The sequence below is a fragment of the Thermobia domestica genome, chromosome 11, assembly GCF_964235325.1.
Source record: "Thermobia domestica chromosome 11, izTheDome1.hap1.1, whole genome shotgun sequence".
In the NCBI taxonomy this organism is placed as follows: domain Eukaryota; kingdom Metazoa; phylum Arthropoda; class Insecta; order Zygentoma; family Lepismatidae; genus Thermobia; species Thermobia domestica.
Genome location: NC_137464.1, coordinates 164,987,502 through 165,003,095, shown reverse-complemented (window position 1 = coordinate 165,003,095; position 15,594 = coordinate 164,987,502). Strand labels below are relative to the sequence as shown.

At 34.5% G+C, this 15,594-nt stretch overlaps 1 protein-coding gene across 1 annotated transcript in view; it reads left to right on the top strand.

Moving 5' to 3' along the window:
• Positions 1–1,052: 1,052 nt before the first annotated feature.
• Positions 1,053–15,594, top strand: part of LOC145664543 (uncharacterized) — a 990,857-nt gene continuing 976,315 nt past the window's right edge. The window contains exon 1 of the mRNA XM_081731306.1: positions 1,053–2,137. Coding sequence (XP_081587432.1) covers positions 2,059–2,137 — 79 coding nt within the window. The 5' untranslated portion in view covers positions 1,053–2,058. The remainder of the gene's footprint in view (positions 2,138–15,594) is intronic.

The following is a 15,594-nucleotide window of genomic DNA, read 5'->3' as shown; positions in this document are numbered from 1 at the left end:
TAAGTTCAACAATTGGTGCAAAATAATATTATTTCGCCAAAACTCGTTTAATTTCTCTTCCAAACACCAAGTAGCTCGCATTGCTTCTAAAGTATTTAGTTGCAATTAGTTGTTAAATGATTATAACAGTTCGGCATCCTGTAAAAATGAGACCTCTATGTAGGCAAGATGAAATAGGCGCGTATTTCGGGTTATGTGGAGAGGGACACATAAGGATTGGTCCTGAAGTAAGTTTCCGATCTCAAGTTTCCATTAACTATTTTATGAAGAAATTTTAGGCCAGAGTTATTTCTACGCACTCCCAGGGTCTGGATATTAAGATATCGCAAGAGTTCCTTCTAAGGCAATATTCAAAGTGTGGGAACATTAAAAAAGTATTATAGGCTATAGCAACAAAGAAATTTAGAAGAGAATCAAGTCTAGAGAGAGAGATTGTATTTACGAGTATTTTGTCTGTTTTGGAGTTTGTTTCTTTCTGACAGAATGTTTGTAGATCAGGAACAACAGGAGCATCAGGAAAACACACACTTAAAGAAGCAAATCAATATCTATTTAAACATTGTGTAACATTTTATCCATACTCGAATCGATATGTTCGCAGTATCAGAAGCATGAAACTACACATTATCATCGTAGTTTCATCTCTTTTCTGCTTTTCTCTCTTTTGTTTTTAATTGCTAAGGGAATACACTTACAAAATTATTAATTTCCCTAATGATTCTGAATGTAATATTCGGACAACAGCTGCATTGAAACTGGGAGCAATTCCGTGGAGGTTTTCCGAGAAAGGATTAAAATTTCCTACATGTTTATTTGAGATCTGGTAACACGTACATAGGTATGGTTGTCCCACATGTATAACGAGTGCAAAGCAGACCAAAGACCTTTATCCTTCAGTATAGAGAGCTTTTTTTTTCTGGTTCAACCGCCTAGCTCGCCGCATGAGAGAAACCCAGAGAAAGATGGGTAAGTCTGGTGAATGTGCATGCGCAAACGATTATTTCCATGAGCCGACTAGCTGCCAGCCAGCACCCAACACAGTGGAGGTTCGTGCTTGCTTGTGTCATATCGGACTTCGGAGGTTAAACTGGGTTTAGTCTCGCTCGGAGCACCGCGCGCGAAGCAAGTGAGTTGACGCTCGTACTTCAAACGTGAACAAAACAACGGGGACTGTCACACATTTCTCTGCGATCATTAATTAAAGAGCGGCATGACACATATGTCATCTCGTCATTGGCATGTTCTTACTATTTACAGAATAAATATAACAGAGTACATCGGTTAATAATATAATCTTTACATCAAAGAGCCTTTTTCTTTCTCTTTGAATAAGGTGGAAAAAAGAAAAGAAAGAAGTTGTAAAACTGAAAACTTGCAAGTTTTCTGATTATTGTTATTTTGTAATTGCTGATTATTTTAAACTAAAGTATTGCTTGCAATTATATAAGAACATATCGTAACATATCATGTGGATGTATAGAAGTGAAAACTAAATATATTAGTGAGTTTTCAGTTGTAACACGGTAGTGGGTACAATATTTTGCGAATCGGAGACAACCCATACAAGTTGCACGTTTGCATATATTCTGTGTTTGTTGCCTTTATAGCAGAATAAACAAAATACAACATATACCTTTTATTACACTGATTCATGGGTGTGTGGAAAGTGAGATGACAGCGAAGAACATCTTTCTAAGTGATTGTTAGTTAAGTGGTGTTATCAAGTGTGATTTTTGCAATACGTTATTTTCATGTATATTATTTCTTCAGTTTTGTTTCGTATTATCCTCTTTCTTGTTTACGATATTTATTAAAAGTTCATTATTTTGCGTTTCAGTGCGTGAAAATATAAAAAAAGAGGTCTCATTTACAGTGATGCGCGAATAGCCTAAAGGAATAAAATTACTTACGTCACATACATTTATATGTGTTCAAAGTGTGAGTGTGCTTGTGTTATTTTGTTTGTGTTTATGTGTGCTTAAGAAGAATACATAGTAAACATTGTTAAAGAAAGTAACTAACAAACACACAACCGAATAACTATCGGCAGCGGACAACATGGATCTAATGTGGAAACGTGTTATAGCCTGCATTCTTGGGGTTTTGGCCCTCATACATCTTAGTGCAACTAGAAGAAGTAAGTACCTCTCTGTTTAAAATGGATTTTTAATTATTATTTTAGTAACAACTAAGATAGTTGAATGGGATGCACAGTAACTCAGTAATGGGTATTCACCCTTGGTGTGAAGGATTTGCGGATTGGTTTCATGTCGTGTCAGCGTGTAGAAGACCACCTCGTGTTCGTGAATTTCCTCAGGCACCCACCATTATATCCCACTTTCCCATTTCGTAGTTTTTTCTTTCATAATCATTCACTTCTGTTATAATCTGTCCCCTTTAACCTAAAGGTATGAAAGAACTAAGCAATCATTTCTTCGCAAAAATTAAACACTGTCTAACCATATGGCATTGGTATTCGTTTGACATGGATTTTTTAATTCTTATTTGTATCCGGTAATTTAACACAACAATAAAAAGCATGACCAAGGACAATTCAGTAATAGAACACTTAACTCCGGTAGAAAGAATATTTGGTTTGATACCAGGGCATGTGCGTTTGTGGTCGACTACATTGCTTCTGTTGATATTTTGGTATATATATATATATATATATATATATATATATATATATTGTCATTCATCAATTTTCAACATTCACGTTCGTTACTCATCTGTATCTGTATTTAAAGGACAACTTTGGGTCACTAAAACAAGAATTTACATGACTTTCCTCAATGTTTTATCACCAATGAGCTTCTTTTTTTGTGTGTGTGTATAGGGCCTACGTATGAATATTATGTTCATAGTTACGATTTTATCGTTTTCTGTTATCATTCAGAGTAATGATTTCAGTGCATTGCCCAGGAGAAAATCTACCGGGGCATTTCTCCGATCGATCTACTTGAATCGACAGCTTATCATTTGATCCAAACACATGAGCTCCCTACGGGAATCGAACCTAAGTCTTCACGTCGAAGACACGTACGTTAACCACATAGTGACAAGAAAGCTCCCTCCCTCCGGAACTTGACGTCATTACTTACCATACATTGAATGTGTTTCAAGTACAACACTACGGACACAAATGAACACAACAAAATTCAAGCCTTTTGAAGAGAAGGTACAGACAGTTTTGCAACATCCATCAGTGTTGCATAATCAAACGTGTACGTGAACTATACTTTAACAATAGGATTGAATTCACATATGATCCCACTGGGTATCTAGTCCGGGTCTTCCGCGCATACACCGATTAGTGTTACGTACCTACGAATTAGCTCAGTGATCTGAAAACACAACATGTTGTTTACAGTTGAGATGTTTATCGCTTTGAAGATTTAGTTTGTGTATTTCAGTGCAGAATGCCAAATATTATTGTCAGTCATTCTCCTACTTTAAAATACGTTGTCGTATCTTAGGTTAATATATTAAGAACGGATAAGACTAGTATGAATCTTGAAAACGTTGGACAACAGAGTTATGAAAGAAGAAATCGAAGTAAAATTGAAGAGAAAGGCACCAGTTTAACTTATCCAGAACGCCTTATCCAGAAGGAGATAATAAATGCGTGATGCACGATATCCTACTTTGAGATAACAGAACTACACTCATTTTGTGTGTATGTGTGGGTCATTTCAGAACAATGGACTAATTTGGGGAGATCTATAGTTACCTTTTTGCTAGAGAACGTTGTTCTTAAGTTTTCACATATCGTATGAAATTTGGATGAATTTCTTCCGAACGTACGAAATAGAAAAATACAAGAAACTGTTTTTAATTCATGTGACAATTAATATGTAATATTTAATATAATATTATTCCTGTTAAAAGTTAATCACAAATAAATCTTCATTACTGCTATTTCAAAGAAAATATTAAATAATAATAAATAATAATAATAAAGACATGGGTTTTGTTTTCCGATAAACAAATCTTATTCCTCCTATTATTTAAATTAAAAATTGTAACTGCGTCCAAGCTAATAGTTCTGGTTTATTGAACTTTATATGTTCTGTGAATGGAGAATCAGGACTTATGAGACAATGAACAATGAAATACATCAATATGATATCAGTTAGCATTGCTATCATTGAGACATTATTTAAAACAAACCCAATAGTGCCGGACGGTTAATGAGTTCGCAATAAAGTGAGTAATCAAAGGCTTGACTCTCGATAGAGACACCTGTTCTTTTATATTTCAACACAGAACATAGAAATTGAAGGAAATTGTGTCAAAATTGATGAAACTTCAAATTTATAGAGAGTTTGATAAGGAGTTACGAAACAAAATATATGAAGCCATAAAAGAGTTAGAAAGAGACGGAAAAGAGGAAATGTCCAGAGAGCTTGGTTGATTGGTTGATTGAAATGTAACGTCAGTTTTCAGCGCCGAGGCAATATAAAATTAGACCTTAGTTTAAAATGGGATTCAAATTCCTATTTGTGTGTGCGTCCATGTAGGAATTCTTGTCTAGAATCCAATCTGAAACCACGTTTACAGAAAATACCTCATTTAGTCATTTTGCCATGAAGGGTACCCATATAGAAGGGTTAAATCTATAGAAAACAAAGTGGCATTAAAATGAAATGACAGTGTAAACATAAGAATAAGAATACACTCAAGAGACATAAGTTTTACGGGGGGCAGAAATAATATGGGGGACTCATGTCTACGTGCTTCGGGTTCGATTCCCGGCCGGTGCTTCCAAATTTTTGGCATCCACCCAGCGTCGCCGGTAGAGGGGGTCACGTGAATAAAAACGTGTCAGCCACTAGGTATAGAAAGCTACAGATACACCAGTTAGTGACAGGAAGACGCAACGAACAGACCACGTGCTTCTCGGTAAGCTGAACGTAGTTCAGCCGTTCGTTGACAGATGGCGCTGGAGCAGCTCAGGCCCTCAAATGGGCTGTTACGCCATTGGTTTGGTAGAAATAATATATTAAGAACTCGCATGGCACTAGATATAAATTGCCTAGTTAGATATTGAAGAAGAAAACACAAAAACAGTAGACGATAAAGAGTTTTACGATACTTTAGAACTAGCTTAATAAAGCGGTACTTGATATGAAGAACGGAAACAAAACTAGAATAGACAACAGACGAATTTACTAAGAATATAAGGAAAAGTAGTAAGAGAGATCTTTCTACTTAGTAATGACGTATTTGAAATAAAGGATTGGACGAAATATTTCTTGATGATGATAATATCATCATCGGGGAAAGCAGATTAGAGAATCATTAGTTTCGAATAAAAAAAAAGAAAGAAAAAGAAAGAAAGAAAGAAAGGAAAAGTAAAGTGCTAATACTAAACAAAATTCTATATGGAAAAGTAAATGTAGAAGTAGAGAAGGAATAGTTTGAATTTTGAAGGAAGCATAGAACATTGAATGAAAATAGTATTAGATAAAAGAAGTTTTATTATGTAAAGTTGCTTTGTTTAATTTTAGATCTTAGCAGCCTGTACTGGGTTTTACGGAGAAAAAAAATAGTTGAACATTAAATGCTGCTATTCTTGTGGAAATTTAGTAGTGAAGATTCTATTCCATATTTAATTTTGAATTAATTATGTATTTGATGGTTTTAAGGAATACTGTGGAATTCGATTCTTAGGTTAATTGTATCATGTAATTTGAATGAAGACTATTTATAATCTGTTAGATCTACCAGCAGTATGACCTCTTAAATATAATTTGATTAAAAAAGTAATTATGTTACAATTTTAAAGATCAAAATAAAACTCTTAATTATCTTGTTAAGAATAATATATGAAAAAATAACTTAAAAATGCTTTTAGATACATGCAGTATTTATATATTGATGTAACTATAGCGTTTAGTCAAGTGAACGGAAAGTTATTGATAAGCGTTCTAAAGAAATTTGACTTGGAATGGGAAGACTAAATACGTGCAACGTATTTCTAGAAATTAATATGCAAGTACTAGAATAGGGGAGAAAATAATAGAGAAACAATTATTTGAGAAGGAAGTTCAGCATAATGATTTTCCACACTAACATTTTGTATTTGTATGGGATAGATAGCAAAGAATAGACTGCTTAAAGAAATCAGTATTTTAGTGATAAGTAAAAGGATTACATGTATATATTCTTCGAATTGCATGCTTTATTACTTTTGTTGCGGAATCTAAACTTAAATGTAATATTCGTAAAACTTCAGAAAACACTGCAAGGAATATATGATGAAAATGTATTTTAGGGCTACAAAAGTAGTGACGGTTAGAATTAAATAGCGTTTCATATACAGGGTGGTGCAAAATTCTGTTTACAATGTTTGAGAGAAGAACCTACACATGAAAACAAACAAAAACGTTTGTGATATTTTGTTAAATTTGGCGTCATTTTTGCATTACAAGCTGTCGCATATGGCAGCAAAGCGACATGTGATCCTTCATTGCGGACAATCGAAAAGTGCAAGAGCAAGCGGTCCAGAGAAAGTAATGCTTGAATGACACAATGGTGTCAGGAGCAGGACGGAAGGGACGCTGCCCAAGGAATAACTCAAATGGTGGATAATAATGTTAATAGACTGATATGCGGAAAATGATGCAGAAGGCGAACCACGCAGGTATGATGAATAACTGGAACCACCGGGTGTGATCAGTGGCGCTACCGCAGAGGCCAAGGGGCACTTGCTCCCAACACGAAACTTGTTCTCCGAAAAAAAAAAACAGTGTACTGGAGTATATTGGTAGTGCGATCAATTTGTTACCCAACCATAACACAGGGACCCGTAGTAGTTCAGTAGTAGAGCGTTCACTTCTAATGCATGTGGTTGTTGCTTCGATATCAGCTCGCGCAAAGTAAACTTTGTGGTAGACACACACTATATGCGCGAGTTTTCTCGGTGTTCTCAATTTCCTCCCACTTTCTTAATTCAGCCATTTCATTCATTTTTCATCATCACCACCGCTTTAGCCTAGCCGACATACCGTGGGACGTAAAATTTAAAGATTTCATTTCATTTTCTCCAACCATAACGCAGTCTGCCCTCCCGCTCCCCGGACTACCGCTGTCAATGCTTGAGAATTCTTGAGAATATTGTCGAAATTGCTTTGTTTGCGAGGGAGTGCCGTGAGAAAATCGATTCCGACCGGCAGGATGTGGCAATAGGTCGATAATTTTATTTTAAGAACTAACTGGCATCTATGGCTTATGCTGTGGGAAATGGTGTGGAAAGGTAGCTGCCAAGGCGATTTAAGTATAGTTACCATCCCAGCATTTACCCAGCGGGACTAGCAAAAACCTTCTGGAACTCAAGTCAATATGGTCGGACCAGGAATGGCAGAACTCCGGAATGCAACCCCATGTTCTACCAATAGAGCTGCGGACCTACAACAAAGATTTAATTACATCCACACTCGTCGTGTTTCGAGACATGACACTAAACACTCTACTGCCGAGGCGCATGGCTCTCTTGCATCCTATTATAAACATTATGGCTCGTACTTAGTGGTTCGTAGCAACTGGTGTAAAACAGAGTTGCGAATTACTGTACTAAACTCTTGCGTGTTCTTCAGAACAGTTTATGATCCGAACTGCCAAACGCTATTTCGACAATTATTTTCATAATGTGTCCGATGAAGGTAAAGATACTTTGCTGAAACTATAACACTATTACTTATTAGAATGTATATGCTTTGGTCAGAATTTGTCTATTATTTTATACAAGAAGTTCCAATTCTAGAATGAGTGGTACTCAAGATTTATAAATTTTGGCGAGGAGAAAACTGAAAAGGTGAATCGAACTAAACAAAAAGTACTGGGAATAGTAAGAGAAGAAAGAAGAATATTACATATAATTAAAAAGAGAAAGGAAAACTGGTTGGGACTTTGTCTGAGAAGGCACTGTGTGTAGATGGACGCTCTACAAGGTATCGTTTAAAATAAAAGAGGAAAGTCGGGAAGGAGACTAAAATTGGTGGTTAATTTTAATGGGATAATTATAGTTATCAGGAAAGGTTAGATGAGAACTGGATTTCATGAAAACTTCTCTCACTTCAGAATACACGTCATTATTAAATAAATACAATATTCTACCTAACGTCAGATACAAACAAATGAACTCGTGTCAATTTTTTTTTTAAAAATGATGAAAAGCTATGATACGGTATAATGGGTGTTGGTGGATCATGCACCTCATGATTGTATACACACGAGCAAAAGTGCATTCACAGTTCCATTTTTCATATCCTGCATCGTTAGACAACCAACAATACTGTTAAGGTTGGCTGGTTCAGAACAACACATTCGTTCTTCAAGTGCAATGGTTTGTTTGAAACATGTCAGTGTAGAAAACAGCAATATATATATATATATATATATATATATATATATATATATATATATATATATCCATACCTCTCCAACGAAGAAAAAATCGGGTAGAATAAGCCTCTTAGTATCTACAAAGCGATTGATATCATGAGAAAGTCACAAAGAGATCGTACTTAACTTTAGATATACCAAGGGAAAATCAATGTTAAACATTCATTTTATTTCACAGGTTACACTATTTTGTAAAATCTCTCAGTGTTTTACATTATTTGTTTCAATGTTACCTTCACTTTTGTTACTTATCTGTTTTAATATCTCTAGTAAAACTTTATGAAAAAATATCAGGTCGAGGTGTTTAGACTTCCATTTTGTTTTGCGAGAATATTTTTTATCACCAAAATCATCGTAGTGTTTATTTCTTTAATGTATTATTATTATTATTATTATTATTATTATTATTATTATTATTATTATTATTATTATTCATTTACACATTAAAGCTAACGAGAATATTTTTTGAAGTTATATTACTAGTTTCTAGTGTGTTCGGAAAATAAAACTAAAAGTAAAAGGAAAGACAATCTAAGAAAGTAAAAACAAGACATGCAGTGTGTATCAGTTCAATGTGCGAAAAACATTGCATCAGTAGGAAATATAATATGTTTCAACTATGACAAATAGTCATATTTTGTGTGCACATAACATGGGTTTGTGTAATTTAATCCCCAATTAATGATACAAGCTTTTTTTATTACAAGCATATGTGGTATCAAAAGAACACTAGTTCTCTCGTGTAATACGCCATATCATTCACTATCCCTTGTTATATTCCAAGTAATCTAGAACTGTAATTTCGTAAAGAAGAATAAACAAAAATAAACTAAAACATAAGCAAATATGAATATCTATGAGTGTTTTGGTTAATATTTAAATTGGATATATCTCTACTCTCTCTTTCTCTCGGTTAACATGTGCATGATTCTTGCATCTCATCTGTAGTTGGATAAATTTGTGTAAAGAGAAGTCACGTACACCTTGGAAGAACAAATTAAATTTAAAAGTGTTCAATTGATTTACATGGATTTGAACCCCCGACCCCACAATTTGTAATTTGTTGCCTATAAGATTCCGGCTATTCTTTCACTACTACCGTAGTCTCCTAACTTGACAGTGGTGTCATGTAATGATGGTAGGAGGGTAAAAAAATGGAAACAAAAGTTTGATTTAAAGAACAGAAAAAAACACAAAAAACTTTCGGTTTCCCGAATGAAGTCTTAAGTAGGCAAGTCGGTTAGGAAAACCCTTTTGAAGAAAGCATGAGTGTAACACAAAGACGTGTTTCTACCATATTTTCTACCATAAAGACGTGTATGTCTTTATAGATATTAAATTAATTCTGCTGAAATCTAAAGGGAGCGTCTTGAGTGGTAAAATAATACATTTTTATCTGTCAAAAACATTTTTGTCGTGGGTCTACATTTTTTAACCATTCTTGGAATCGATGTTAACAATCAGTCCATACACTACGCTTCCACTTCGTAATTTAATTATGTTTAACAAAGCTTTTCAAGTAACAAATATGAATAAAATAGATATTTGCATTTATTTTACTGTTGCAGTTCACACAATAAGCTGTAAAAAGATAAAAAAAAATAAATCAGAATGAATCCTCATAGCTTAGTACTTAACGATAATACAAGAAAAGTATTACAACTAGTCCCAGATATTACGTTTGTTACAAACTTCTGTTGTGTAGTGTTGCGTGAGTGAATATCGTACTTGACCACTGAAATAGTCGTAGGTGTCTTGGGTTCGAATCTTCGTCACACCTGGTTTATGCTTTTTCCTAATGCTTGTTAAATAGAGAACCATGAATAGAAGGTAACACTTCAATCATTTCCATTTGGAGCTGACCACGTGATCCTTCTGCTTTAATATTACGTTGAACAAACATTTGTTTAATGGCGGTCATAAGTCCCTGACCAGGTAATGGCGAGTGCTTTGAAACCAAATGCAATTATTTGTATCTTTAATCTGTCATATCTCTAATTTGGTGTGAAGAAGAAACAAAATTGATGACCAAAGTTATAAGAACAACTCAAGTTGTTAATATAAACTATGCCAAAGATTTTTGACTTATATCATGATACAATAAACACTACGTTTCGAATCGAATATAAATCACGTAGAACTTTGGAAGCGGAGTCAAAGAAATCTAACGTAAACACACCATGGACGAATCTTTTTTCCGTGTATTGATTGTGTGTCAGTGGTCAAGGCGCTCTCCCAGTAATGTGAAGGTCGTCGAATCGGATCCGCGAAGAGCAACTAATTTTTTTACTTTAGAATTTTCGGTGGCAATTGATTGGCGATGAATTTCGTTCTACTATCATCAGATATTTCAATACTCGGACATTTCAATACTTGAACTGTCAAATCTTCACTAATAATAATAGTAATAATAGCAAACTAATAATAATAATTATTATCTCGTAGAAGATAACAAGCTAGGAGCTTAGTATCGCTAAGATCATACCCTTACAAGCGGAAACGTGACATTTGGCAAGAATATTGCAGTTTTGTTTAGTGTTGCCCAAGAAAAGAGGAATTTCTATCTCGTTACTAAAACACAACAAACAAAATCGAGACGAGAATGGACATTTTACATTCCACACGAGACAAGGATAACTCAAATTATTGTCAAGCCTTCAAGATGAGAATCGAGACGAGACGAAAAGTATCGTAAATATTTTTATTACTAGCCTTACTGTTCACTGATATTCAGTTTTTTTTTATTACGGTAGAATATCTTCTACATTTTTGACTTAAAACCTTTTAAGCACCAAACACAAGTATGTTATTTTTTCATGACGAACTGTTCCCCAAGTAAGCTCCAGGGGTAACCCTACCTCTGTATCATGAAAAAAGTCTTGATATGAGTGCGTATACTTGTATGAATTTATATGGCAACTGTCGCCGATCATTAGAAAGTGAATATGGGGGAACTATGAAATGAAGTAAAGAGACGCGTATTATTTTATTATAAAATTACAACAATACATGTGCATTTTATCTGATCCCAAACGGTTACTGTTGAATACACACGGTCAAAGGAGCACTCTGATTAGCCAAATTTAAGAGACTTCAACGATTTATCCCCCCAGAACCAATGTTTTCTTTATCACCTGCGTGGCGAAGTCGGAATAGAACTCTACTAGTAATCACAAGGTTGGTGGTTCGCGCTCATTCCGGAGAACTCTTTTTTTAAAGTGTTGTTTTATACAAACATTAATGTAAACAAATCACGCATATTGGCGATTTAACATATTTTGGGGGAATAATTTGTGATTCATTGGCCCTCCGTCACGTCTCTGCCGCTGTTGGGCGAATGCTATTATAATTTTCAAAACGACACTGGGAAACCGCTTAGAGTCGCTTCGAGGTCGCCGAATTTTAGCGAAATGTCACTAGTTGCCAATTGGTTGTCCATTATTATTATTATTATTATTATTATTATTATTATTATTATTATTATTATTATTATTATTATTATTATTATTATTTGAAGTTGAAGTTTTGTGAATTTACTGGTTCACCCTGTACCAAAAACATTAGGCCCTTCCTTTACGGTTGTTTCAGTCGCAGCAAACTCTGCTCTGCAGCTTGTCTCTTCATTTTTTCCAGCTCCCTCCAGTGTGTGTTCTTTTGGACAAACGCTGTGTAAGGGTTTTCTCGAGGTTCTGTTTCCTCCCATTTTCTTCATTCCACTATTTCTTTCATTCTCATCATCGTCGTCTCCTTTAGAGTAGCCGGCATAACCAAGGATCGTAAAACTTAAAAATTTAAATTTTCGTATGGCTTATCTGAGTATAGAAGCTCTACTTTCTACGTATAAGTTTACTGGAAACCTTTCGTTTAACATTCAGCTACTTGTAGGGACGTACCAAGGGGTATGTTCTGGTGGTACTGATACTTCTCTCCAATCACCACTATTTTGTAACTTTTCCTAATGTTAGGTGCGACTTTACAAATTTTAATACAATCTTTCCGCATACGGAATTTGTATTCTATATTATGTGTTCTTCTTCATCATCACATTATTATTATTATTATTATTATTATTATTATTATTATTATTATTATCATTATTATTATTATTATTATTATTATTATTATTATTATTATTATTATTATTATTATTATTATTATTATTATTATTACTGAAGATTTGAAACCTCAATATTACGTCCTATTTCAACAAGATCGAGGATATTTTCGGTTTTTTTCAGTGGTACACTCCTGTTCACATAAACTTGGAAACTTGTTCAGACACTATGTCCAAATAAGTAAGCTTAGATCGTTACAATTCCCGCAGATTTATAAAGAGGGAATTGCATTTTCCATCTTTTTTTATATATAGGCGCTAGCTGCAAGCCGTACATGTGCCGCAAGTAGACAAGCGACATAAGCCGTTCTGTCTTCGTAAAGAACTTGTGAAACTTGAAGATCGAGAGTTCGAAACTCTGTCTGAGAAGTTTTATTTGTTTTTTAACATGAGGAAGGGATTAAATAGTTAAAAGTGTATTATATTCTGCATATGTATATTGCAAATGTAATGATTTGATATTAAAATTGGTTTATAGTGCCTATATTGTGTGTTTGTTTACATTTAGTTCAAAAGAAATACTTATAAGACTTCTCGGTTTAAAATTTCTAGAATAACCAGTTACATTTGGATAGATGACATTAGACTGAAATAAATGCAAATAAGTATACAGAAAATAAAACGAAAATGGAAAAGAATTCGTTTCTTTACAGTGTCATAGGGTGAATTGCCTTATCAGTGATACTTTGGAAAGATTGGTTTCTAAGCCCTGAGAATGAGCCTTATATATTCATGAATCGTTTGCTAAACACGTTACGTTCTCATAGTCAGACAGTACGAATCAATGTTGTATATATGTGTCGTCATGTTGTTAGTATTTACTCCAAAAGAAGGTCGTTTCAATTCTAAGACCGAGAGAAACGGAATATTTTTCATGTTATTATACATCAGAATTATTAATAGTGAAAGTGATAAAAATTTCCATAATGCGGAATCGAACCCAGAACCCTTTCGTTACGAAACGAATGCTCAAGCCACTACTCTAAGACGGCTCTGTTAAGTAAGAGGAAAAACATTGCATATATAGCAAACTGAACATGTTTACGATTCAAAGGTTTTAATAAGGACGAAACACTCTGATTTCGGTCATGATAAAATACTATGGTGCAGAAAATTCTAATTCAAATTACAAAACAAAAGACACAAAAACATGCAAGGACATGAAGGACAAATTGGTCTTGAGAGTCATCGAACCCTTAAGTATAACTGACGCTTCAGATAACTTTCCTTTTTGACTTTTGATTCACCGAAAATATCTCCGTAACTTGTCTCTATTTTCTACTAGATTAGACTCGTTTTATAGTTCCATTAATCTTGAACGACAGCGACATGAACACAGACATCGAGAACACTTAAAATTTCAAAAACTCTCTCGCACGCAGGGAATCCAACCCGGTACCCCGAGTAATGAACTATTTGATGGGTGGGTTACCTGGTTCGTTCCCAATTCAAGTAAGCTTGAGGTGGAAAACATCGTGCTCGTGGGTTTTCTTGGGACACTCCTGTACTCTCGTTTCCTGCCACTTTCTTATTCCACCAATTCGTCCTTCATAATTCACTTGTTTTAATAACGGTCTCGCTTAACCTAACAGGCGTAATCGTGGAACACTAAACGCAAAAAAAAAAATTATTTCGTTTTCGAACGGTTAACCGAAACCAAACCGAACCTAAAGACAGTTGGACAGTTGTATTTTCCATTGCTCATTGACGTGCTCTCACAAAAATATATAGAGAAAAAAACTTGTGAAACAGTAATTCCATTCTAAAGTGAAACAACAGATTCATAATACCTTAGCCTTAAACTAAAGCATTACATATCCTTTGGAACTTTTCCAAAATATGTATGGATATTTTAAAATGCGGATTATAATGTCTGTTTCCACACAAAACTGAACCATATTATAGATTGGTTTCTGAAATAAACCGGCACATTCTGTTTAAACCTTAAACGGAAACGAAACTTGTTAATCGGGTTTTGGAACGCGCCTAGTAGTTAGACTGTAGTTGATGTTTCTATTATATCATGAAATCAACTGCCATTATGTAGTGTAAATTTGAAGATAAAACCCCTTTAACCCCCTATTTCAGAGTATATATATATATGTGTGTGTGTGTGTGTGTGTGTGTGTGGCCTGTTTCGCAATTCGTGTAATTTTCTACAACACTGGAAAAAGATTCACAGCATTCTTATTGAAAAATGTCTGAATTTTTCATATTTTAACAGTAAATGAGAGAAAGTCATTGTTTAGCCTCTGTTTTAAGAACATAAACACAAAACTTCATTTTCCTTATGGGAGTCTCAATGCTAATTTTTTGAAGCAGTTTCCTCCAATGATTATTGGTAAGGATTTTGTGGTACATCAGTATTATTTGTTACATAATGCAATAACACTTATCCGAAATGATAGTATAGTCGTCTCGAACATTATTTTTGTAAGGCTCCTCTTCTGGTTTGCAAGGATCGTTAAGCGGTGGTCGGTGGAGAGTCACGAAGATTCCAAATTGTATTTTTGGAACGCTAGTAAGCGTCAGCTTAATCAGAAATGTCACAGAATTAATGCTCTGATGCTCCTTGCATGTTCCAGTGACTGATATTGGGCTATATTCCAACTTCCAAAACTCTCAAACAAAATCACCATAAATATCCTTAGTAGGGAATATCAGAAGGTATTTTCTTTGGATCAATTAATATGAAATTCGGTGTTATTGTAATAGAAAGGTATGCATACTTTAATGTTATTTTCATAACGCACCGCCTTAGGAAAGCACAAGGAGCGAAACATATGATTGTGAACATTTATATGAATTCCAAATTTTATTGAGGAAATGCCAATGAGCGTCAGATTAATCACAAATTTCACGGAATTAATATTCCGATGCTTCTTGCATCTGTCAGTGACTGGTATGGGGCTACAGCTCCCGTCCAAAATTCACATAAAAATTCGGTATGAATACCTTTATCAGGGACATATGGGAAGAAATTTTTTGGTCAATTAATGTGAAAATTAGCGTTCTTTACTACAAAAGGTATGCGTTTTTGAGGTCTGGATTGCTGTTTTAATAAGACAGCG